This window comes from Pochonia chlamydosporia, assembly GCF_001653235.2.
Source record: "Pochonia chlamydosporia 170 chromosome Unknown PCv3seq00012, whole genome shotgun sequence".
Classification (NCBI taxonomy): Eukaryota; Fungi; Ascomycota; class Sordariomycetes; order Hypocreales; family Clavicipitaceae; genus Pochonia; species Pochonia chlamydosporia.
The window spans coordinates 463,500-487,896 of record NW_019154047.1 but is presented as its reverse complement, the minus strand read 5'-3'; the positions used below and the strand labels follow the sequence as shown (position 1 = coordinate 487,896).

The following is a 24,397-nucleotide window of genomic DNA, read 5'->3' as shown; positions in this document are numbered from 1 at the left end:
TCAACCCCGTGGAGCTCCGCACTCACGGGGGAGTTACTTCGAGAACCCCCCTAGTATGTCTCCCGTTACGGGTAACGTGTATTTGAGCTGCTCCCACATCCAGAACTTATAATACCTTTGCGCTGCTTCTGGATTTGTAGAGAGGCACATCTCTTCATTGACCTCTATCTCGGGTTTTCGTACCAAGCTTTACTATTCAAGCGGCGCAAGTGAAATGGAAGTCACGGCCAGCGATGAGAAAGGGGCCATCGTCTCTAGTCACCAAAAGGACCATGTGCTGGATACTGATGAGCTAAGGCTCGCGCAAATGGGTTTGTCCTCACAAATCTGCTGACGGACGGAGAAGCACTAACCAATCACGCAGGTCACACCCAGGAGCTAAAGCGTCACTTTACCATTCTGTCTCTGATCGGTCTGGCTTCCACCACGACAATATCCTGGACAGGTCTAGGCTTGGGAATTGTTACTGAAATCAACGCGGGTGGGCCAGGTGCCATAATATATGGCTTCATCCTGGTCACTCTGTTGCAATGCTTCCTTGGCGCTTCTCTTGCAGAGTTCGTTTCGAGCTACCCAACTGAGGGGGGCATGTATCATTGGATAGCTGCGGTGGCGCCCAAAAAATGGAGTGCCATCCTCAGCTTCTTCACCGGGTGGTTCACTGTCTTTGGATGTAAGCTTTGTCAAGTATAAATGCCTACGATATTAGTATATTGACTGAGACCTTTAGGGATATTTACCACGGCCTCGACCATCTTGATCTACGCCCAAACTGTCATGGCACTCATCGCACTCTACATGCCAGACCTGGAAATCCAATCCTGGCAGACTTTCATCATATATCAAGGAATTAATCTTATCACGGCAAGCATCGTACTCTTCGGCAACAGGTTGATTCCCGCAATCAATAAGTTTTCGCTTTTCTACCTCCAGATCGGGTGGTTGGTAGTGTTTATAGTAGTCCTTACTTGTGCGCCGACTCGCCAAAGTCCCGAGTTTGTTTTTAAGACATGGATCAATAATACGGGTTGGGAGAACAATGTAATCTGTTTCGTTACCGGCTTGGTCAATCCACTATACAGCCTGGGTGGTCTCGATGGCGTTACCCATATTACCGAGGAAATGCCCAATGTATGCCCAGATGCGCTCAAATGAATCTCACAAAGTAAACACTAACCTTATATAGCCATCCCGCAACGCCCCCCTCGCCATCGCCATCACTTTGGTAATTGCCTTCGTCACAGGGCTCTCCTACCTTATCGCCCTCATGTTCTGCGTTCAAGACTACTCTGCTCTTGGCACCACCAATACCGGCTTGCCCCTTGCAGAGCTATTTCGGCAGGTCACGCAGTCAGCTGGCGGCGCGTTTGGATTGACCTTTATTCTTTTCATCGCTTTGGGGCCGTGCACTATCGGTTCGCAGCTGTCCACGGGCCGTGTCCTCTGGGCCTTCTCGCGCGATGGTGCCATGCCTTTTTCGTCGACTTGGTCTCGTGTCAACACACGCTACGGAGTTCCATTCAACGCCCAACTGCTCGTCACCGTCGTAGTCGCTGCCCTTGGCTGCATCTACCTTGGTAGCAGCACGGCTTTCAACAGCATGCTTGGGTCGGCAGTGACTGTCAACAATATCGCCTATCTCATCCCCATCGGCACGAACTTGCTTACTGGAAGAGCTAACATGTTTAAAGGCGTATTCCACATGGGTATTTGGGGTTGGCTAATTAACTGCATTACTGTGGCCTGGCTTATTTTCGCAATCGTGTTTTTCAGCTTCCCTTACTCTATGCCCGTGGCGGTGGAGAGCATGAACTACACTTGTGTGGTTGTGGGTTCTCTTCCAATTCTAATCTTCGGTTGGTGGTGCGTGGTATCCAAGCGCTATCGAGAGAAGATCGCTGCTGCAAAGGAGGAGTAAAATCTACAACGCTTCCTGGATGATCTTGGACAATGACCTGGTATTCAAATAGGGCAAGTTCTCGTCGAGGTGGAACAAATCGATCTATGCACTGCAATATACCTTTATATCTTGTAATAATGTAGGTCGAGTTTGACAAGGTAAAACAGCAAATATAATTAAACTCTAGCCAGTAAATCCAATATTGCGGAGGCTGACTTCGTCAAAAATATGCCATGAATAATCTAAATTCGTTGATACGTATTCGCATTGCTTCGATTCTGTGGGTGCCGGGGCCTGCGATTTTCGCAAGCCCTCCTCGAGTCGCGATATCAGCCTTGCCCAAAGAGCAGGATCCGTGTCTTTTGCCTGTTCTAATTTGGCAAGGTGTAGTTTTACATCCGTCAGGTCTTTTGATGGTTGTCAATAATACAGAGGTCAAGGGGCAGAGTTCCGTATATAGTAACGTACCATCGGGTTCACCGGCACATCCACATGTGGCTTGTAATACAATAAGGGCTGCCCAGGTAATCAAAACAAGGTCCCAGTTGGTCCAAATTAGTTCGTCGTGGCGGTGAAGTTTCAACGTCGCACGAGCAGACAAAAGCAATTCTTGCTGCTCGCCTAGCGTGATGCCTTTAGCCCATAGGTCACAGCCTCGAGCTGGATGGTATATGGATAGGACAACCAATCTATGTAGCACGTATTGTCGAAATACGATGTTGCTACTCGCCTCGGGCCCGTCTGGGGCATTACTGAACTCGACAAGCCATTGATCTAGCTGTCGGGCCCAGTCCCTAATCACGGCTGCATCGATTGCAGTGAAGTTGGAGGTTGGCTCTTGTCTTTGTGGTGGCGTGCTGTTGAAGGAACACCAGATGGTAGGAAGTTTCCGCCCAGTAAACTGGCTCAGACCTGTATGCATCATGCGTGAAAGCTTATATATTTGGTCATGATGAAGGTGTTGTAAGCTTGAAAGTGGTGCCTCGAGAGGAATGACGGGATGTGACATGTGGAGCGAGGCGTGCTCGAGGTCGACTATCTGCAAACCACTGAAAAGCTTTCTCCACTCCCTTGATGCGTCGACAGGATGTGCTGGACAGTATTCTAATATCAAGCGGTATGCAATGGAAATCCAGATGCCCACCTCGCGGATGCTGGCTTCGGTAAGGAGAGCAGCAAGGATGATACCGAGGACTGCTTGAAATGCCCACTCCTCTGCGAAATAGGGGATCTCCGGGACAGCTCCAATTTCACTATCCGGAATGCTGAGCTGAGCAATGGCATTGCACAACACGGAGAAGTAGTGGGGTGCCATTTTGGTCACATCTGCATTCCCACGCTTGCTAGAACAATATAAAATAGACGCTAAAAGAATCGGATGAGGTGCAGTAAACGATTGCTTTTCTGGTAGGAAATGGAGAAGGGGCATTTGGTCATGGAAACTTGAATATCTCGAATTAGACTGAATAACGCCACTCCTAGTAGGAGATGGGCACTTACGATGACCACAGGTACTCGATCGTTTTTTGATGCCAAATAGGTAAATCTCGGGGATTGTGATGATGTCTTTGGAGGATGGAAACAGCGGTCCAGAGGGGATCCTGTATAGTCTGGACGGGAATGTCGTTTCCGTCCACTGCATCCTGACCACTTAACGAATCATCATACGGCGTGAGGCCTAGATAGTCCTCAATGACATGTAACCTGTCAAGGACGTGTTTTCTAAATTGTTTATCTGCACCATGGTCGAGGTCATCAGGTAACGGGGCGGCGTTGGCTCGTGGGACGAAGACACATGAAAGCCCTGCTCTATGACATCGGCGGCAGGTACTATCCACTCCAGTATCGCATCTCGTCTTCTGCTTTCGACAATTTACTGACAGTAACGTCTCCTAAGCTGCTGCGCAATGGAACATATTCTGATCAAGAACTCACTGCAAGCTTTGCGGGCCTTTGACTCAATCACGGGCACCCTCTTGGGATTGCTTTCTTGGCCATGGTGAGCCACTACTTGGGGGCTCTGGTTTACGGACATGAGAACTTTGGCTGGCTCTGTTGATGTACAGAGGTCAGTCCGAATGTTGAGTTCGGCAAACTTAGGAACAGGACAATCAAGGACTCGGCAGTAGCTTAATAGGCCCGGCTTAAAAATGGAAGGGAAAATTACCAAAGGCTTGCCAGGAGTAGAACTCATGTGGAATCATGTAGCCAGGTGAACTAGCTAGCCTTGTTACAGTGCAACCGGCTTCTTTGGTGGAGATTATCTTATGGGGACCACCACCCATGCCGTGTGGCCGCGCACATTTGCCGGACTTTGCCGTCGTCGGAGAGATTCTCACTCGATCCCGAAGCGCACCTGAAGTGAGTGATAGTACACGTTACTAAGACACGTAGCACCAAGTGCAATCAGAGAAATAACCTTGCCATCATGGATGTCTTAAGATATCCCAAGTTGCTTCCAGCAATGGTCAATTCAATCAAGCCGGCATCGCACCGATCATGTCGAGTGTTCCTCAGAGCGCCATTCCACCTTCCGTGGTAGCTGAGGCACAGCAGATTGCTCATGGTTTTGACCTCAGCACGTCTGCCCTGCGCAGGGTGACGGCCTATTTTGTGCAACAAATGAGTAAGTTTTGGATCCAGCTCCTGGAAATCCGAAATCGACCTTACATTATGTAGGAGTTGGACTTGAGACCCAACAGCAATGGCAGCTACCGTCTTATGTGACTAAGATCCCCCAAGGGTCAGAAAAGGGGCGCTTCCTTGCAGTCGACCTCGGCGGAACAAACTGTCGCGTCAGTATAGTCGAGCTATACGGCAACGCAAAATACAGCGTGCACCAGACGAAGCATGTGGTTCCACGAGAAGTTCGAATCAACCCCAGCTACAAACCTCTTTTTGGATTTATTGCGGCGAAGATTGCCGAGTTTCTTGATACTCCTGAGGAGAGAAACCGCAGACGCAACGAGAACGGAGAAGATCCTGCCCATAGACCTGCCATGGAATATAAATTAGGCTTTGCCTTCAGTTTCACCTGTGAGCAGAAATCAATCGTGGACGGGGCATTGATTCAATGGGATAAAGAATGGGATATTCCCTCTGCACTAGGGAGGAGCCCCTGCGAGATGCTCCAGGAATCAATCGATGAGATGAAGCTGCCGGTGCAAGTTTGCGTTTTAGCAAATGACAGTGTCGGTGCTTTACTGACCCACTCCTACACCCTCAGCAGGCCAAGCGCTGTATTGGCAGCAATCATAATTGGAACCGGAACAAACGCTGCCTATGTTGAAAATGTCGGTAATATTCCACGCCTCGGCCCTGCTACATCTTCAGGCGAATCGTCCTCCGCAGCAGTTATGGTAATCAACACGGAATGGGGTAGCTTTGACGACGAATTAAAGGTACTTCCTTCCACAGAGTATGACATGGCTGCAGATGCTGCATCGACAAGCCCAGGAAGTCAGATGCTAGAGAAGCGGATCGCCGGGCTTTACTTAGGAGAAATCCTCCGTCGGGCATTGATTCGGCTCGTCGAAGCTCGTGTATTCCATATGAATGTCAGCACCGAGAGCCCCCTTTATCAGCTTGGAGGCATCAAGACATCGTTCATGTCAGCGCTCGCTAATGTAAAAGACGACGACAAGACCAATGTGTTGCAATTAGTTATTAACACCTTGGATGCTCGAAACGTGTCAATAGACGACTGCCGCGCGATTCGCCTGCTTTCCGATGCCATAGCAAGGCGTGCCGCCCGGCTGACAGCAGCCTCGCTCGCAGCTATCATCATTCAATCTGGGCGACTACCAGCACAACACCCAGTACCAGGATTATCAGCAGATGTCACAGAGTCCCGCAAACATGATTCGTGTTTTCACCGATTGCTCCGCCAGATCTCGGCGTTCATCCAGTCTACGGCCTATGCCATTCGCAGGGTCCTATGGCGGCGTCAACGCGCCGAGTCACGACGAACGTCGGACTCACACAAACCTACATCGATTTGCGAAGATCCCTTCCCAAGCCCGCTTGAAACAGATTGCATTGCCATAGGGACTGACGGCTCTGTCATTAATATGTACCCAGGTTTCATCTCAACTATTCGCAGCACACTTCTCGAGATCCCAGAAGTAGGTTCAGAAGCCGCAAGAGTGGTCCAACTTAGTCCCACATGCGATGGTTCGTTAGTGGGCGCAGCTCTTATGGCACATTCAACTACGCGTTAAATGGTGGAAATGTGAAGAATGTGCTCAAATATCTACCATGGTGACGGTACAGCATTGAGGCTAGGAGGTAGATCAAAATGGGGAATTTAGAGTTTGTCACTTAGACTGTAGTTTTAAACCGCTATGAAATGCTGTTGCAATCGCCGGCCTGAGCCATTGCGGATGCTGTTATTTCGAGCGCACCATCGTCAACAGCCATAACTTCATCTACCAATTTTAATGTGACACCAGCCTCTACTGGATTACTAATAAATCCATGATGATTTTCAGCTGTGACGAGATTAGTGATGCCATCAGCGAGACCAAAATTGTGAGGTGGATTTGTGAGCCTGACAGTTCAGACCATAAAATACGAGGAAGCAGGGTTGGTAGTGCAGAGCGCCAAGGAAATGGAAATTACGACTTTCGAGCTTTGCCCGCCTCACCCGAAGGGCCGGAGATTTTTTTGGTTGTGGATTTCAATTTGCAATGTGCCGGTGAACCCGCCGGTCGTTTGCCGGGTGTTATTAATCGATGTCAATGCAAATGAGAGATGTGCAACCGCCGTAATAAATCCAAGCGATCAAGATTTGGTCTCTTACAATTCATCGAATCATGCGTGCTTACCAACTCAACTCATAGATAGACCAGTGTCACTTGATGCCTTGACACAATTGAGTTGTGCCGCAACGCGACTGTCCTTGCATCATGCGTCTCATTGTTCGTCAGACTGCCGAAGTAGCATCACGATATGTTGTCCAGTATATTACTAGTGAGTATCTAGTCCACGATTGTGCACATCTAGAACGCACGCTGACCCAATTTAAGCAAGGATCAATGAATTCGGACCAACGCAGGAAAAGCCATTTGTCCTAGGATTGCCTACGGGTAGCAGCCCTTTGAACATTTACAGATCTCTCATTGAAGCATTCCGTGACGGCAAGGTAACTTTCCGTCATGTAGTGACTTTCAATATGGACGAATACGTTGGATTGCCTCCCGAGCATCCGGAGTCTTACCATTCTTTCATGCACAAAAACTTTTTCGACCACGTTGATTTACAGCCGGAGAATATCAATATTCTGGACGGAAACGCACCGGACCTGGCCGCAGAGTGTCTCGCCTATGAAGAAAAGATCATTGCCAGTGGTGGTATTGAACTGTTTCTTGGAGGTGTCGGAGTTGACGGCCATATTGCGTTCAACGAGCCAGGCTCAAGTTTGGCTAGTCGTACGAGGATCAAGTCACTGGCTTATGAGATGCGTCTCGCAAATTCACGATTTTTCGGCGGCGAGATAGATGCAGTACCGCGCATGGCCTTGACAGTCGGTGTGCAGACCATTATGGATGCCCGAGAAGTAGTCATCATTGCAACGGGACCCGCGAAAGCGTCTGCCGTGCACCAAGCTGTGGAATCAGGGATCAGCCACTGGTGTACTCTGTCATGTCTACAGTTGCATCCGCGTAGTATGGTCGTTGTAGACGAGGATGCCACTCTGGAGATGCGAGTCAAGACCATCAAAGTACGACGCCCCAACCCATTCTTTCGTACATGCAGTTGATCCGCTAACCACATTTTCTAGTATTATAAAGAGGTTGAACAGATAGCTGAACAAGGCAATGAAGCTGAGCAGAAAGCTTCTGGGTCAATCGGGCCCGTGACTCCGAGAACAACTGCTCGCGATTGCGAGGATGGAGACCTGACGCCAGACAGCATGGCCTCACGCAATGACAGCCTCACGGAACTGAGACATTGATATCAGCAACGGCAGCTGCCTGCCAGGCAGCTGCTACTGCCTAAACTGGCAGAAGGTTTCTTTTGTGTATAAAGAGCTGCACGGATCCCGTGCAGCTCTTAATGTAGTTCTTGCTCCTCAGATACTTCTCACTCAATACAATTGCCACTTTCGGCGCAGTCATACTCGATCTCATGTGACCTCAACTTTGTCTGACACCGTGACATATGGTACCTCATAGTACACTTAGCGCTGGTGTTAAGGGAATCGCCGCACGACGCGATACTATGCCGCCCTGTCGGAAACTTACAAATCTAGAGGAATCAACAATTGTTGAATATATTCTTGACCTAGATTCGCGATCTTTTCCCCCCTGGCTTAGTGGTGTGCAAGATATGGCGAATCGACTGCTCGCCGATCGCGACGCGCCTCCCGTGGGATCACGATGGGCTTCAAACTTCGTTAAGCGCCATAAAGAGATTACTACACGTTTTACGCGTAAATATGACTACCAGAGGGCCTTACGCGAACATCCAAAGATAATTGAGCCTTGGTTTGAGCTTGTACGCAACACAGTCGCGAAATACGGCATACATGATGACGATTTCCACAACTTTGATGAGACCGGCTTTATGATGGGTGTAATCTCAACCACAATGATTGTTACAAGCTCAGAAAGACGTGTTAAGCCAAAATTAGCACAGCCAGGTGATAGGCAATGGATTTCAGTACTTCAGTCTATTAATTCTCGAGGCCAAGCTATCCCGCTATTCATCATAGTTGCCGGGCAATATCTGTCGGATAGTGGTGTCTCTGTCGACTCTGCCAGAAGATCTGGTATAGTGGACAACAGCATAACTTAGGGTATCATGAGAAAGAAGATAGCCGGAAAAAGCAAATATGAGGGGTAAAATGTTCGGACGAAGGAAGATCGTTGTACTTAAGGGATCACAGAAGCAGCATTGTAAAAAGAGGGAGCATAATCAAGAACTGCATCTTCAGCGTAGTAAAAAATTGAATTGGAACCGCGTGACGCGACAAAAGTAAGAAGTGAGTTGGCTAGAGTGGTCAAGGTCCTCATAGTATGAATTGTTTCAAGCCTCGCTTGATAATCTTGTCCTGCACTGACTCCATCGTCCTCTTGATCATGTTAGTGTCAGTCGCGTTCGTGAAGTGGCCGTAAATCTCTTTGTTGGGATGTTGGCTTTGCGCTCGGAACTTGTCGAAGAAGTACTTGCTGGCTGACTTGTAATCGTCGGGTGGGCCGTGGTAGTCCGTGAATCCATACTTGACGATGGGACTGTGGGGAAGCTTCTCCTTGAAGAGATCCATTTTATTCAGGAATAATATCAGAGCCGAGTTCGTGAACCAGCGGGCATTGATAATGGACGCCCACAGCATTAGGGCTTCATTCATTTGGTTCTGCAGCACACAGTTAACTCTCCAGGAGCTGACACAGGAGCATCTTTTCAGGATGCCTAACCCCTTCGCTATCCTCTACAAGGGACTGGTCATAGCCATTGATGGCAACAAGGAACAAAAGGCAGTGGACGTTTTCAAAACAGTGAAGCCATTTTCTGCGTTCTGATCGCTGGCCACCAACGTCAAACATCCGATATGTTAATGGCCCTAGGTCGAAGGCAATCTCTGTAATGCCGGTTGTCTTCAATCGCGAGTAGAGAATGTCCAAGTTGTTTGGGATATATCCATCAGTCCATATACGGTCCAGCTGGCCAATAAAACTGCAACCAAATTGTTAAAAACGTTACTGAAGTCAGAGATCAAATTGTGCTAACTGCGACATACTATGCCAGGTTGTCGTGCAGTGCATACTCATTGCCCTTCGCGATTGCAGCCTTTACGCCGCTGTCATACCACAATCGCTTGATCGACTCGAAGTAATCTTGGGGGAATCTCTCCCTGCGGCTTAGCTCATGCCTCGAGAGGATATGCGTCATGAATCTCTGCAAACATAAACTGTGCTTAGCCTAGGTCTCCATGTATCGATTGCCGCCCCCTCGCGGCTGCGTGTCACAGTTAGGGAGAATACACAAAGATTCACAAGGCTGCCATGGCGGTTGGAACGTTCGTCTGGTCGTTCTCTGAGTAAAGCCTACCTCGTTGTCAGGATGGTCAAATTGATAATTTAGCTTAGACATAGCCTCGTAGATAGTACGAAAGGACTCGACAATGTTGCGGAAGACGACAGGTCTCCACAAGAGCCTTTCCTGTTCGCTGAAGCCGCCGGAGTGAATCAACTTCATTTGCCTGAGAGTCGTAGACTTTCCAGATTCTCCCGCTCCTATTACATGCGCTAACATGTCACTTCATCTTTCATCGATAACGACCGCAGTACCGGAGCACCACCAAGTCAGTGGATGACGAAGTAGTGTGCAGGGTGCAACAGAAGAACTGACCTAGAAGAAGGATTTTAACTTCTTTGGCTGCGCTCTTTTCGGCATCCCGAATGATACATTCAATTTTGCGCGAGCGAAGAGCGTCGCCGCTGTCCTTGTCGATGGTCCCAAAGCACATGGCGAATGATTTGTCCTTGAACTTATGACTGCCTGTCCACAAGGCCTTGCTGCTTTGGTCAGCTCTCGGCGTAGACTCAGCATACATTTCTCGAAAACTGATTCTTTGACAAGATCAACACGGGCGCAAATAGTTGCCGGCAGGCAGTTTACACATCGGCCAGCAATGCCACCGCACTGCGAAAAGTCAGTGAGCTCACTTCATGATCTTGTCTGACGCCAGTTACCTTTTGCTTTCGTAATCGGCATGTAAAGCAGGTATGATGTTCGCCAATTACAAGAGAGGAGCAGTCGTTGACCACGAAGATTTCTCTGGCGGCTTCTCTGCGGCTTACGATTTCCAGTAGATCCGCGTAAGCCTTCTCCGCGATGCCATGAGATTGACGCCAGTTATCCAGTGAGGTCCGGAAATGATGTTCGCGCAGATTCGTAACACTCATGGTTGTTGTGCCTTGCCTGTGGAGTGGATAGAAAGAGAATACAAAAACGATTGAACGGGGGCGCCGACTTACTGAATTGTTTGTCGGCAGTATACCACTGTTCCCGTTGACGGCTGCAAAGCTGGCCTGGCCGTGTTTGACAAGGGTACGGGCTATTCCATGTTGTTGCCTAGAGTAACGACACAATGTCACAAGTGGTTGGCTGGAGGTCGCCCAAATGGCCTGTAGAGGGTGTGAACCGACTCGCACTGGGCGTAAACATATTCAAACAGGTTGCGCCTATTTCCAAGAAAGTTTCTTGTGGAGGCGACTGGTGTCCTGTTAGATAGGCGGGATGTGCAACTAAAGCGGCGCAAATTCATACTGTGGCAAGTGGCTGCCAGGACGAAGGGTAGCAAAAGACTTCCCCGCACACAGGAAATTGAAGAAGAAGAAGGAACAACAATAACAACAAGACATCGTGACTTAATGAACACTTTAATGAATTTATCTTACTTACACCTGACGTGAGCCGAGTGAGGCCTTGTGTATCTAACATGTCCCTTGCAGGTGTGAATCTCTTCATAGGGGTGTGAACCTACACTCGCACACGTTCAGCGCCACTTCGGGCCACTAGCGGCAAATCTTGGCAGCCTCGTCAGCCGTTTTTGAGGGGCAAGCCCTCCCCACCAATGAAGCCCCACAGTCTCAGCACTAGACCATTTCCTACGGAAACTTTTGTGTCTTGATATGGAGTTTGATGTGACGACACCAGAAAACTACCCGGGCCCGGCGGTCTCGATACCTGAGCTCGACCCCTCGACAACGCCAAAACGGCACCTTCTAGACGAGCAGAGCGATGGATGGCTCAGGTGCCCAGGGATACAGCACGCTTACCAAGCTTCGAAATCGATCGATCAATCGATTTGATCGAATCGATTAATCGAATCGATTTCGATTTCGATCATATCGATCAGCATCGTCACTTGATCGATATCGATCGATAAGCAGTCACTTATGATCGATTCGATATCGATCCGGCGTTCAGTCGATCGATTTGATCGTCGATCGGCATATTTTGAAGAAGAGTTCCGGGTAGGTTGCAGCCGACGAAGCGAAAACGTCGGTTCCAGTCAGAAGGTTCCATGTGAGACATCACACAATCTCTCTAATCACGTGCCAGTCGCATTAACGGGAGATGAATTTGAGACATTGTAATGAAAGCAATGAAAGGACTGGCTATTAATAAACAGATTGGACTGCGCACCATAGCTTTGTCAAGTTGGTTGACCATGAAGAATGGATTGCTCAATGAAGCTGGGCCCGTTTGGTGAGGAGATGGAGAATGCCTCCTCAACACCGCCGCCTTCCGAACCGTCCATCAGTTCAACCTCAAGCGCACATGGGTCCAGCAGATTCCCGAACTATCAGACTTGGACGACTGACAAGTTCAAGCTATTTCCCAATTTCACAACATGCCATGACCCTTCTCGAGAGCGAACATGGTGGTGGCAATTTGGCTTCAGGATGAAGGACCACGGCTCTGAACCTCATAAGATTGTATGGGTCTGCGAAAGATGCTTCCTTCGCAACAGAATGAAAGCTACGCATTACACCTTCATCGCCTCAACCGCTGGAAGCATTGTTCGACATCTGAGAAAGGAACACAAGATTTTCCAGCCTGCTGGCTCACGCGAAGACGGGGTTGTCGGGACAGGAAGTGCACAACGGAGCTTGCTCGATATGCTGCGCGCTGATCCGAAGAATCCTCGCGACCAAAGCCTTCTTAGCAATTTGCATACTTTGTTTGATCCGGCGATGAATCAGCTTCTTCTCCTGGACTGGCTAACTTACCACAACCTCCCATTTAATTTGGTTAATTCCGAGCGCTTTAGACGGCTGCTGCTCTACAACAATCCGTGTCTTCAAGAGGGGCAGATACCCAGCGACAGGACCCTCGTGAACCTCTTAACAAAAGAATACAATCGAGCTCTTGATCCCGTAAAAGCTATTCTTCAAAGAGCGAGAAGCATGATTCATTTTACTTTTGACGGTTGGACCTCCCGACAAAACTCATCATTTCTTGGCGTCAACGCCCACTTCATTGATCGGGATTGGAAGCAGTGGAGGATCCTTCTGGCGTTGCCCGCTCTCCGTAAGCGCCATACTGGGGCAGCGCTGGCCGATGATGTTGCAGACACAATATGTGCTTTCAGTCTTCAACATAAGATTGGTTACTGTACGCTTGATAATGCAACGAACAACGACACGGCTATGGAAGCACTTGGCCATGAATTTGACTTCGACCAACACGAGCGTCGTATTCGGTGCGCTCCTCATTTCCTGAATCTGTCAGTAAAGGCAATGATGTACGGCGGTAAAAGGGACAATTTTGCTGAGCTGCTTGCGCATTGGGGAGATCAGGACTTCATGACTGACGAAGACGAGCAGCGTCAGCTGTCCGACGCTGTTGATGCACTGAATGGCGACGACGATCTTGACACGCCGAATCTGGAGGAAGATTACGAGTCAAACACTACTCTGGGGGAGAGCCAGGATTCGTGCCTAGTTCCTGAGATAGTCAATGCCGACAAGATGGAGAAGTATCGCAAGTACGGCCCTTTTGGCAAGTTGCACAATATCGGCATTGCTCTTCGAACGAGCAGCCAACTTCTCGAGGACTTTCATGAAGCTCAACGGCAAACTGCCCCTGATGAACCCGTATTAACGTGGGTCCAAAATGTCTGTACTCGCTGGCAGTCCGATGAGGCCATGGCCTCTCGAGCGCTGCTGAAACGATCCGCTTTGAACCGAATGCTGTCAATTATTGAGGAACGATGGATTCGCCAAGGCGCCAAAGAACAGGACCGGCCAGCGATATTGAAAGAAAAACTTTCGCTCGGGGAATGGAAGGTCGTTACTGCGGTTCAGAAGATACTTCAACCGTTCAAGGTTGCTTCAAAACAACTCCAGGGCGCAGGCATTTCTGGCAAACGCTCAACAACAGGTGGTTTCGACGAGTACTTTCAAGTGATTGAGATGGTCCTTGATCACCTTGAGTGGGCCATTCAAGGTGTAATAATCGAAGAGAATGATGATCATATGATGGAAGAGGTTCACTTGTTTGACGGCATGGATGCAAAAACCCGTAGGCTCTTAAAGATTTACATCAAACTCGGTTGGAAAAAACTGAACGATTACTATGATAAACTGACCTCGACCGCCTATGTGGCGGCGGTTGTATTCCATCCGAGTAAGAAATGGCGAGCTTTAGAGCAGCTTTGGAATCAGCTGCCGTCTCGTCAGACATCAGGGTGGAAAAAAGCTTACGCCGGGAACTTGACAAGCATCTGGGAGGAAAATTACAAGCACATGGCTCACGAGCCAGCCTGCAATGCCATGTCAGCATCTGGAAGCCATGATGCCTTGGACTACATTGAGCGCCGATTGGCGTTTAGTCGATCAATCGTTCGTCAAGACGCCGAAGGACTACAAAGTAAACGGCCAAAACAGCCAACCGCACTCCCAACACAAGACGAGCTCGATCAATACCTGTCTGAGCCGCCGGTAGATAACATCGCCTACAAAGCCGATCCGATTGCTTGGTGGAGAGATGTTGGCGCTGTGCGGTTTCCCCAGCTCTCTTACATGGCGGTTGATTTCCTCACAATTGCGTCGTCTTCCGCCGAAACAGAGAGAGACTTCAGCAGTCGCGGGAGGATGGTCACACCGCTCAGATGCCGCCTACGACGTCACATAGTTGGCATGGCACAATGCCTTCGATCGTGGAGTAGGGCTGGCATTTATCAACCACATCTCCCTCTAGATCTCCTTGAAGGAGATAATTGGAGACAAGTACTTCAGTTAATAGGCAGAGTCAACGGAGATATGAAGGACCAGGACTAGCCATGATCGATTTGATCGACGATCGATTCGATTTCGACTTGTGATCGATCGATATCGATCGACTGCGGGCCTTGATCGATATATATCGATCAACCGAAGCCAAAAAATCGATCGATACGATCGATTTCGAAGCTTGGCTTGGGGGACTTCGCTAGAAGAGCTGAGTATAGAGAGATTTTCACAGTTTAGTAGATATTTCGAATCATTGAACGCCTGGTATGAACACCGAGACAGTCGATATGCTAAGAAGCAAGCCGGCTTCCTTCCAAACAAAGGCTTTCTTGCCCTGTCGCGAGTAACGGGGAGCTTCGGAAACGTCCTGCTTTACTGGGAGTCAACCTTCGCCCTGATTCGCAACATTGAAGACCGCCATCAAGTATCAAACAAACTTTGCTGGTAATGGTTGGAAGTGTGAAGAATAATCAAGGCATATTGTGGCCCAAATTCCTCTGCCGGGTGGCTCAAAGCCACGCTGGTGTGCATTTTCACTCCCAGCAACGTTGTTGCGCTCCTCTGGTGAAGGAAGTGTTCTTAAACCTTCGAAAGCGCCTACTCCAGTTTTCGCTCCATTATAGCGAAGCGAGAGCCCATTTGCAAACATCCTGTGGCATCGGTGAGCGTGAGAAGTGGTGTGGATGCCTGCCACAATCTCGAACGGTCTGCCGGGTCGAGGACTGGCAGATGACAACCTTATTTTGAGCTCAGCCAGCTCATTCTCGAGATTCCTGTTACGCTGATAAAGCCACTCAAGGGTCGTGTTGCGCATGCTTGCTCCGGCACAGCTTTTGCTTCTGAGCTCATCCACTTCTCGCTGTAGCTGATCCATATATTCTCTGGTCCTCTTGCGGGCGGCCCTTTGAGCCTCTCGGTCATGGATTCGCTTACGAGCTAACGGAGCTGGAGATAACGCAGAGACGCGTCGGATACCTGCATCAGATACCGGTTAGGATCCATCAAAACTGGCTGGGCAGGCACCAGTGGCGGGTTGGTAGAGTGGCCGATAGTCTGACCTTTGCGCTTTGGGACATTGGCCGCAAGTCCTGAGTGTGGTTGAGACATCTTCAGCGAATCGAAAATGAATTAACCCCCGAGCTGAATGGCACTTTCTGGTTGCTCTTTGCTTTGATACTAACAATGCCGGTCTGCAAGCTCGTCATAGTCGATACAGAGGTTAGGCAATATTCGGGAAGAGGAACAGGATCGTTCAAGGTAATAGCTGTACCGGTATATAAACTGTAGCAAGGAACACAACGTGCTCCACGCAGTTCGTACTTGCCATGTCGGAAATGGCGTTTTCCGGCAAATTACTGGGCCGTAGTGCAGGCTGCGGCGTGGTTAATATAGTAAGCCACGACCTGCTGCTTAAGTAACTATGCCTCTTGATGCTACTAGATGCGATTGGCGAGCCACTCGTTTCACATCTTGCGCTATTTCAGGGATTCAGTACCGTCAGTGGCTAGTGTACAGGCATCCGTATAATAACTAGAGAAGTGGTTAGTTATCTATAGATATACCGCAGCTTTGAAGACTTCTACCCACAGGTAGACGAGTAACCTGGCCCAGCTTCTCATTGCACGCGCCCTGTTCTTGATCACACCCCCCGAGCGTTCAGCGCCTCCATGCTGAGCTTGTGTGTCTGGGCTGAAGGCTCGATAAAAATGAAAAGGGGTTCCAAGAACTGGCGTCCTTGCAATTTCCTCTGGTATATTTCGTTGTCGCACTCAATGACGCTCGGTTTAATCTGGTATCGTCTTTCGAGAATACCGAACAAAGTTTTGAACATTTCGACAATCGTTTCCACAGCGAGGTCGCTGAAATAAAAGTCCCATATGTATCCGGACCAGCGATCCGTCACCGGCATCATATGTTGTCTTCCTTGAGAAGTGTGCTGGAAGTCATAGCAGTCTACCGCAAGTCGTATTCCTGGTGCGTTTTCTGTGTTCCGAGGCTTGCAGCTGATTTGCCGCTTAGCTTTCGAGATCGCACAGTCATCGCATTCTATGGTGGTTATGCCTTGATTCTGGCTCCCGTTGAGCAATTTACTAAGCGTGTCACACTTCACGACTTGTTTGCATAACTGGACGACGATTGGGCAGAAGATCGATCCCCTGTGAATCGGGCAACGAGAGACTCTTGATTTTCTACAAAAAAGAGTGGAATTATACAAATACTAAATACTTTAGAATACTGCTGCCTTGCAGGCAGCAGTATGATAATGTTGCTGCCTCGTAGGCAATACCGTACTGCGCTTGCTTTGAATGAGCGACTTGATCTTGACAAACTTCGTCATAGGCCACAAAGAGGTCTGTACGCGTTTTACGCGTAGATACGACTATCAGCGAGCCTTATGCGAAGATTCAAAGCTTGTTGAGGTCTGCTTTTTTTCGCGACGTATAATGGGCCATGGATCAGCATGAACAATGCGGCCAAGGTAATGTTTCTGGAAAGGGACAGAGTTGGCGTGGTCAAATCAGTTCCGAAGTGCATCGCTCACGTCGGCTATTACAACAAAGGTTCAAATTGTTCCTTAAAATATTTCGATGGGTATGATCTTTCGTACATAGATTATCATGATTGTATGAGGTCCACAACTGCCAACTTCGCCCCCCCTTTGCCACACGTTGCAACAAGTCACCAACTCACATACTAAACCGTTTGGCCCTCCCCAATAGTGACAAGGGACACAACGTGCAGCGGTTGTGTCCCACTACTTACGCTTGAGGTATTTAGCTGTGGAACGGACACCTCAACTCCCGCCCAAACCATACATCCTCGCAGGCCACCAACTTCGCTACGACAAAGAGATATTTTGGACAACTCTCAGCCGATTTCTCAGCGATGTGCAGGTCCTCACAACAAGCAGCTACCATCGCTCCAGCGGACGGTAATGTCGAGGTGGACGAGGTCTTGGCAGCCAGCACATCCTCACGCACCAGAATCTCGACATGCGAATGGGAACATGGACGACGCCACCTCAGCCATCGGTACAGTTTTCCCAATGACCCTTTTTTCCACCGTCAGCTCGATGATCGCAGCTTCCTCGCGCCGGTTGACCCAAACAGGCTACGTATTCACGAAATTGGCAATGCCCTTTGTATACCGCCAATCGTTGAGCTTGGGAACCAATGCTCCGCTACCTCCAATTGCCCAAGCCCAATCGAACCGTTGTTCGTGCCCCGAAACGTCCCGTCCATCTCGTCTGTCGTCCTTGACGTCGAGCCCGACCTGTCCTGGCCCATGAAATACGACCTCATCGATTGTGGATATATCGCTGGCGCCAGAAAAGGCCGGCCAGGGGTAATTCGCTGCCGGACTCCACGAAAGCTTCGCGGCCCCCCTGCCTCAGGTTTTCGCCTATATAGCACATCCTATTCCGAGGACAGTTCGCTGAAACCTGAAAATCCGCTGCTTGAAATGCTACGAGATGCCCAAGTCTCAAGACGAGCTCGACGACGTTCTTCACCACTCGGTCCAAGTAGCAGACTTCACGAGAACTGAGTAACAAAGGTGTGACCTGTCGGCAGCTGGCCCAAGAACTAGAGTCTAAAGGAATTGGTTCTTCCCTCGGCTCTAAACCACTAGAGGCCGGGAGGAGATTTTTGGGGCAACCGAACGCTCATCATTTTCTAAGGATGGAATGAAGGCTCTATTTTATACTTTGTCGGACCGGCCGCAGCCTAGAAGTGAAGCCTAGATTTGCTGCAAGCAGCTGAAGGATACAGGCAACTGTGTTGCCCAAGGCCTCCGGCGATGTGCAACGGGTCGAACCCGAAGGTGGCTCGGCTCGCACTCTCGCCTCCGTTCCGGCTTACCGGGCCGGGGCCAATTAACAAGCGAGATGAACTGTCAAGATCAGGTAGTTATTCTAAGGTATTTAGTTTTTGTATGATTCCACTCTTTTATGTAGGAAATCAATATTTTCTTTGCCCGATCCACAGGGAAGCTTCTGCACGACAGTTGATCAGTTACGGGGTTTAAAGTCACTACACACCACTACACCAGACCTGCCTATTATACTATGTTATCGTACTATTATGTCTACTATCGTAATATTATCTTTACTTTGAAGTATACTACGAAGTACAGTTTCGAGAGGGAAAGTGTAATAGTAACTTTACTATCGTACTTTGGAAGGAAAATTCTGCCTTCTGATTGGCTTCACAAATCTTATCTTGATGAACAGGTCTGTGGAAAATTTGTGTCTCTCTGCCATTGCAAATGGAAGTAAATCATGTGACTTCTGTTTAATGAATGTCTCACCCTGTTAATGAAGAGTCCGCAGATAGCTTCAGTGAGAATTTTCGTTCGGAAAGCCCCTTTCTTCCTTACGAACGATCGTTTTATTCTAGTCGCGCTCGACTTGGTCCCCTCGAACTGTCATAGCAAGCAGCATTTGTTGATCTTTTGTATTTCCTCTAATTGCTAGTTTACTATGGACTCCTCTCAGCTTACGATCAATACTCTGACCAGGGTTGAAAGCAACTCCACTCAATCCACTGGGTGCTCTAGTGTAGTGGGTAGATCATAATCCACTGAGTATCTCAATATAGTGGATCCACTGGGAGCTTTTGTGGATTGGGTGGATTAGGTGGATTGGGAGTGGATTAGCAAAGCGCCCGGTGAAGGTATCGCCAACCGGACACCCGTCTTCTTGTTCCAACTTCCAAATCGGACTTATCTCCAAAAAAGTGTTTACATCATGTCAAAAATCGCAAACAAGGTGAAAGTAAAGGTCAACAACGTCTGGTGCAGTCAGCGCGAATAGCGCGTCCAACGCGGCTACTTGGTTCCATATGTCCGTATCTTGTAGATGTTTCAGGTACTTCCCAACCAGTCTAATTTGTATGGATCGCCAAGTAACGAGAACCACATTGGCTAGAGTAATTAACAGGCCCCATGTCGCGCGGCTGACGCGATTTGTGTCGCCTTCAATTGTTCGCGTAATATTGGGATATTAAAGAATCCGAGCGTATTTTTTCGAATCATCTGGGCAAAGGCCATTGGATGGTTAATATCTTGTATTGTGAATCCGTAGTCAGTGTTGTCCAGCTGCAAGGGGACTTTGCGAGATATAGATTTACAGCTTGAAAACGGACGAACTACTCCTGATATGCATAATGAGGTGGATTTTTTGAGCAAAACCTTATCCTCGCATATCGAAACTAGTATCATTAGAATCAGAAAATTGAGGACATTCAAAGAGTACTATATTTATTATGTGAATTCTACAATTACACTGTTCAGAAGCTTCGTGGTGTTTTTGATACAGGGTGGCGGGATCGGTGGAATCGGTTGCTGTTAGGGTTACTCTGCGAAAATGTATGAGCGGGCTTAACTGCTCCTCTCCTAATCCACCCAATCCACCCACGACATCGTCCAGTGGACTCAGTGGATTAGCCAATCCACTAGGATTATTGCCAGTGGAGTGGACGTGGAATCCACGAGTGGATCCACTGCGTGGATTGAGTGGAGTTGCTTTCAACCCTGGTTGTCTTCCATGTGTTGCAAGAGCATGTCGGCAAGGGTGCAAATTATGCATGTTGATGATCGCGCGATTGCAATGCTGCAATATCATATGCTGCGGTCATAGCAGCTGCGTAAGGCTGCCATTCTTTATTTTTGCGTTGATCTCCATAGTCGCACAGTCCCCGGATAACGCCAACGGGAATGCGATTCATTGTTCCAGCGGCTTCCATCTCAAGGCCAATAACATTATACTTATCTCTAAGCTCATTTCACTTCGAAGCTTTCTTCACTAGTTTCTCTCCGGAACCTATTGGCCCACACCATACTCTCGTACGTTTCGAATCCGGTCGTCGCTCTCTTTCTACCAGAGTTTGCACCCCCTATTTATCCATGTCATAAAATAAATCTTCATCTTGACCTAGATCAATAAAGGTCCCATTAGCATGTTCTCTTTGCTTAATACCATTATAGAATGGAAGAAAGAAATCCGTGTCGTTTGGCGCGTGCATTTTGATGCTGGCAATAGCTGACCTAACAATAGTCTCCGTAACTACAAGAACGTGCCCAAACTGTAGGAAGCTGGAAGCCATCTTCCCCAGTTTCTTTCCCCAAATCATAGGCAACCAAACCAGCACTATCACCTTCTGGCAGGGCGACTAAAACATCGCCGAGCCGTATATCGCGTTGTTTGGTCCCAGAAAGACTAGGCAGCCCGGCCGCAACGCCAACTAGTAATCCGAACCAAAGGTTTGGGGAAAACTTCTTGACCTGAGCGGCCAAGGCTGAGACTGAACCTGTGCCGTATTCCTGGCCAGCAGGCAGTGTCGCGATTACAATATTGTGTCCGCACATATCGCCTCGATTTCGAGCGGTGCAATCCAAGCAATCGTGTAGACAAGTGGATTTAATTGATCCATTTGGTGAGGTAGGTGCCGGCATTCGGCTGAAATCGTCGTTTGTGGTACAAGACTTCGCTCGGATGAATCTTAGTCTCCGCAACACGTAACAAAGCGACATTTCCATGCCGAGGTGCCAGTTGCGAATATCATGGAGACTTTTGATTTCACTTACGCACAGGTGCGCATCGCAGGGAACGGTTAATAGCTGTCTTGCGGTTTGCCGTAGCTTGGTATTGCTAGGTTTGGGCGGTCTAACCGATAGAGCTACGACAGTGAACCTACTGGGAAGAATTTGTGTGACTAAATGGATGGTTCTATACTTGAATTGGAGACATTACTGAGTAATGCGTCGCAGCCCCAGCGCTGTGCAGATAGAGTATATTTTTGGATCACAAATTTAATCGTGCAGCTCATACTTAGTGCAGGTGTAATAGTCTCCGGCTCAGGGATGGACATCTTACGAATGGGAATCGAATCGATAGATTCATTCGATGCCAAGTCTTACGAATATCGAATCGAACAGGGCAGGTCTCATTCGATATTCGACTGCATCGAATCGAATGTGGCGCATCTCATTCGACACCCGAATCGAACTGCGCACATATCATTCGACGTTCGAATCGAACGGGCCCGAGTGTTCGATCAATTTTCGATCGATTCGATCGAACGAAGTGTCCTGGTTTGCTGAAATTGGTCAGGGGCTCGTTCAGCGTGACTAGATGGGACGCGTCAACAAGCCTGTGGCACGATCGGACGCGACAAGGCGTGATTGATAGCCTGCTTCGCGGTATAGTATTTGGTGCTAAGATATGTTAGTAGGTACATATTTCCTCTCTGACACTTGCGTGTAAGGACAGGTATCTTACAACTGCAGCAATCATCTCATTAGTAGCCCATAAATGGTTGATGTACTAAACTTCGACACCGATCTATTGCATAGAGGTTGTTTCTAATTTTCCAAGACCACTATTTGGTATGTGGAAGAGGCTGGAAAACGATCCCCCTGGAGGAATGAAATGTGACCAGAGATGTTTAGATGGTACTTGTCTCACCATTATAGAATAGGTGAGTGCTCTGGTATCCACTAGCTACGTCATATATGGTAGGTGTCTCTCTCTCTAGCAAGCTCGACAATAAACCTGCAAGTACATGCCAGTTTTTGCAGGGTAGATGTTAACCATCAACAAGACTAAATCCCTTTAGATCTCTCCCACAGCGAGAATCCCATTGGTACCCATTTTGGTACGACTGGACAAGTATTTCGAACTTGGAATCTCGTAAGCCATCCTCATCTTGAATTGACCCTTACGGTCGTGAACAACAGTTCAGACCCAAATCCATGGAAAATTACGTCACTCCCTAAGCCTACAGGATGAAAGTGGAGCAAATTGGGTAATTATTGTTCCATGTTCATCCACCTCTTTGTAACAGGGACATGCGCCGAAACCCACCTGCCCTCCTCAACGGATGTACGAGCAACTTCATCGATCTTTCGTGGCTTATGCACAACATGGGGGGATGAGCCTCGGTGGTCTGTGCAACGCGCTCACTCAAGCTAATGGGAGCTCTTGAGCGACAGCCCTCTTTAATTGACTGGTCGCCACCAGCAATCGTGTTATTGCGTGAAAACACCAACAGGATCTTCGAGCACCAATGGTTGGACAGCCAGAGCGTAGTCACCCGCGCCACCAAGTGATGCTTCTTTCACTCGTACAGGACTTAGCCCGTTCAACGGAGTTGGCGACCTTATGTTTTCTTTCTTTTTTTTTTCGCGTTGAACGCCAAACCGCGTGTGAACACGCGTGCCGCCGTACTTTCCTTTGCAACCATGGATGAGTATACGTTGAGCCTCAGCGAAGCCTGGATGAGTTCCAACATCCTGGCTAAGCTCGCTCGATCCGTAGAACCGATTTGCTCGACTAGCCAACATCGCCACGATGTCCTCCGAAATATTCTCTGCGATCCCTTCCCCGTCGAATCAGCCAGGCTCAATGGAGCGAGTTGAGCTCTCGTCTTCGCCACTCGCTTCGTCTTCAGGAACCTCATTGCCAACAACGCCATCGCCCCGTCCTCGCGGGACGGCCACCGACTTTGTCAAGGCTGATTGGACACTCTGGGGCCGTCAGGAGTGGGCGAAATGGCCGGGATTCGAGCGTTATACTGGCGGTCAGGACACGAGGGCGTGGTGGCAGCAATTTGGGTATCGTGTTGAGGACCGTTCCACCTCGCGCCAGGGCAATAAGCTGAAGTGGATCTGTGCGGACTGCTTCGCCCGAGGCTTTAAGAAGAAGTCAGACTTCTGCTTCGTCTGCTCGACCGGCGCCGCCATCAAGAAGCACCTTCGCCAAGCCCACGGGATTCTGGTAAGTGCGGGCCATGCTTGTGGCTCTCGAGCACAGCTTGACAATATGAGTTCTCATTTGGCAGGCCCCAAACGAAGTTGCCCGCGGCATGGGGGCTTCATCTCTAGATCACCAGAAAATCACCCACTTCATCGACGCCGACGTTAATAACCCTCACGACCAGTTTCTTCTCGGCAAGTTGCGTGGAAGATTCAGCAGCAAAGGGCTTCGGATTCTCCTCCTCGACTGGATTACCTACCATAATTTGCCGTTCGATATCGTCAATACGGAGCGGTTCCAGCGAATCCTTCTCTACGGCAATCCGCTCCTTGATGCGGCCCATATTCCCTCTGCGAAGACCCTTCTTCGCATGCTCGAATCTGAGTATACGGGCGCCGTGGGGCCGGTGACCGAAGTGTTGCGTAGCGCTCGGTCCCAAATCCATTTCTCCTTCGATGGTTGGACATCCAAGTCGTATACTTCATTCCTCGGGATCAACGCTCAATTCATCGATCATAACTTCGTTCAACACCGGATTCTCCTCGGGCTTCGACCTCTCTCGGGCAGACACGACGGCGCATCGCTTGCCGATGAGGTCGCTGATACGCTCGCATTCTGGCAGATCAACGACCCTGACAAGCTTGGGTACTTCACACTCGACAATGCTGCCAACAACGACACCTGCATGGAAGATCTTGCCTTCGAACACGACTTCTCTCCCGAAGAGCGACGGATTCGCTGTGCCGCGCATATCTTCAACCTCTGCGTGCGGGCTTTGCTCTACGGGTCGAAGCGAGAGAATTTTGCTGCAATTGTCGCAGCGGATGGTGACGACAAGGATGTGGATGAGCAGCAGATTGACCACGCTATCGACGAGGCCCTGGATGGAGAGATAGACAACGAGGACGAGGAGATGCAAGCCGATGCTGTCGTACACCCAGATGAAGATTTTCATGTCGTCCCACCCGGCTCCAGAGGAGATAAACGCGACTAGTT

The 24,397-nt window shown here is 49.0% G+C and overlaps 7 protein-coding genes across 7 annotated transcripts; 5 read left to right on the top strand and 2 right to left on the bottom strand.

The window, feature by feature from the left end:
- Positions 1–214: 214 nt before the first annotated feature.
- VFPPC_11878 (amino acid permease) lies at positions 215–1,918 on the top strand (the record flags this gene model as incomplete). Its single annotated transcript, XM_018289929.1, has 4 exons — positions 215–311; positions 365–673; positions 731–1,131; positions 1,187–1,918. 4 exons carry the CDS (start codon positions 215–217, stop codon positions 1,916–1,918), a joined length of 1,539 nt encoding a protein of 512 aa, XP_018137012.1.
- A 165-nt stretch (positions 1,919–2,083) lies between these two features.
- On the bottom strand, positions 2,084–3,215 carry VFPPC_11879 (C6 finger domain-containing protein; the record flags this gene model as incomplete). The annotated part of the gene is made up of 2 exons (XM_018289930.1): positions 2,084–2,307; positions 2,369–3,215. 2 exons carry the CDS (start codon positions 3,213–3,215, stop codon positions 2,084–2,086), a joined length of 1,071 nt encoding a protein of 356 aa, XP_018137013.1.
- Positions 3,216–4,399: 1,184 nt separating this feature from the next.
- VFPPC_14971 (glucokinase) lies at positions 4,400–6,120 on the top strand (the record flags this gene model as incomplete). The annotated part of the gene is made up of 2 exons (XM_018292735.1): positions 4,400–4,526; positions 4,580–6,120. The coding sequence occupies 2 exons, from the start codon at positions 4,400–4,402 to the stop codon at positions 6,118–6,120; spliced, it is 1,668 nt and encodes a 555-aa protein (XP_018137014.1).
- A 687-nt stretch (positions 6,121–6,807) lies between these two features.
- Positions 6,808–7,856, top strand: VFPPC_14972 (glucosamine-6-phosphate isomerase; the record flags this gene model as incomplete). The annotated part of the gene is made up of 3 exons (XM_018292736.1): positions 6,808–6,871; positions 6,928–7,622; positions 7,683–7,856. 3 exons carry the CDS (start codon positions 6,808–6,810, stop codon positions 7,854–7,856), a joined length of 933 nt encoding a protein of 310 aa, XP_018137015.1.
- A 1,056-nt stretch (positions 7,857–8,912) lies between these two features.
- VFPPC_14973 (guanine nucleotide-binding protein alpha-2 subunit) lies at positions 8,913–10,809 on the bottom strand (the record flags this gene model as incomplete). Its single annotated transcript, XM_022428943.1, has 6 exons — positions 8,913–9,257; positions 9,319–9,577; positions 9,642–9,799; positions 9,953–10,137; positions 10,253–10,473; positions 10,523–10,809. 6 exons carry the CDS (start codon positions 10,807–10,809, stop codon positions 8,913–8,915), a joined length of 1,455 nt encoding a protein of 484 aa, XP_022283986.1.
- A 1,290-nt stretch (positions 10,810–12,099) lies between these two features.
- VFPPC_18316 (hypothetical protein) lies at positions 12,100–14,694 on the top strand (the record flags this gene model as incomplete). Its single annotated transcript, XM_018289868.2, has 1 exon — positions 12,100–14,694. The coding sequence occupies one exon, from the start codon at positions 12,100–12,102 to the stop codon at positions 14,692–14,694; it is 2,595 nt and encodes an 864-aa protein (XP_018136422.2).
- An 8,302-nt stretch (positions 14,695–22,996) lies between these two features.
- Positions 22,997–24,395, top strand: VFPPC_18315 (hypothetical protein; the record flags this gene model as incomplete). The annotated part of the gene is made up of 2 exons (XM_022429945.1): positions 22,997–23,422; positions 23,487–24,395. The coding sequence occupies 2 exons, from the start codon at positions 22,997–22,999 to the stop codon at positions 24,393–24,395; spliced, it is 1,335 nt and encodes a 444-aa protein (XP_022285073.1).
- Between the last annotated feature and the right edge of the window lie 2 nt (positions 24,396–24,397).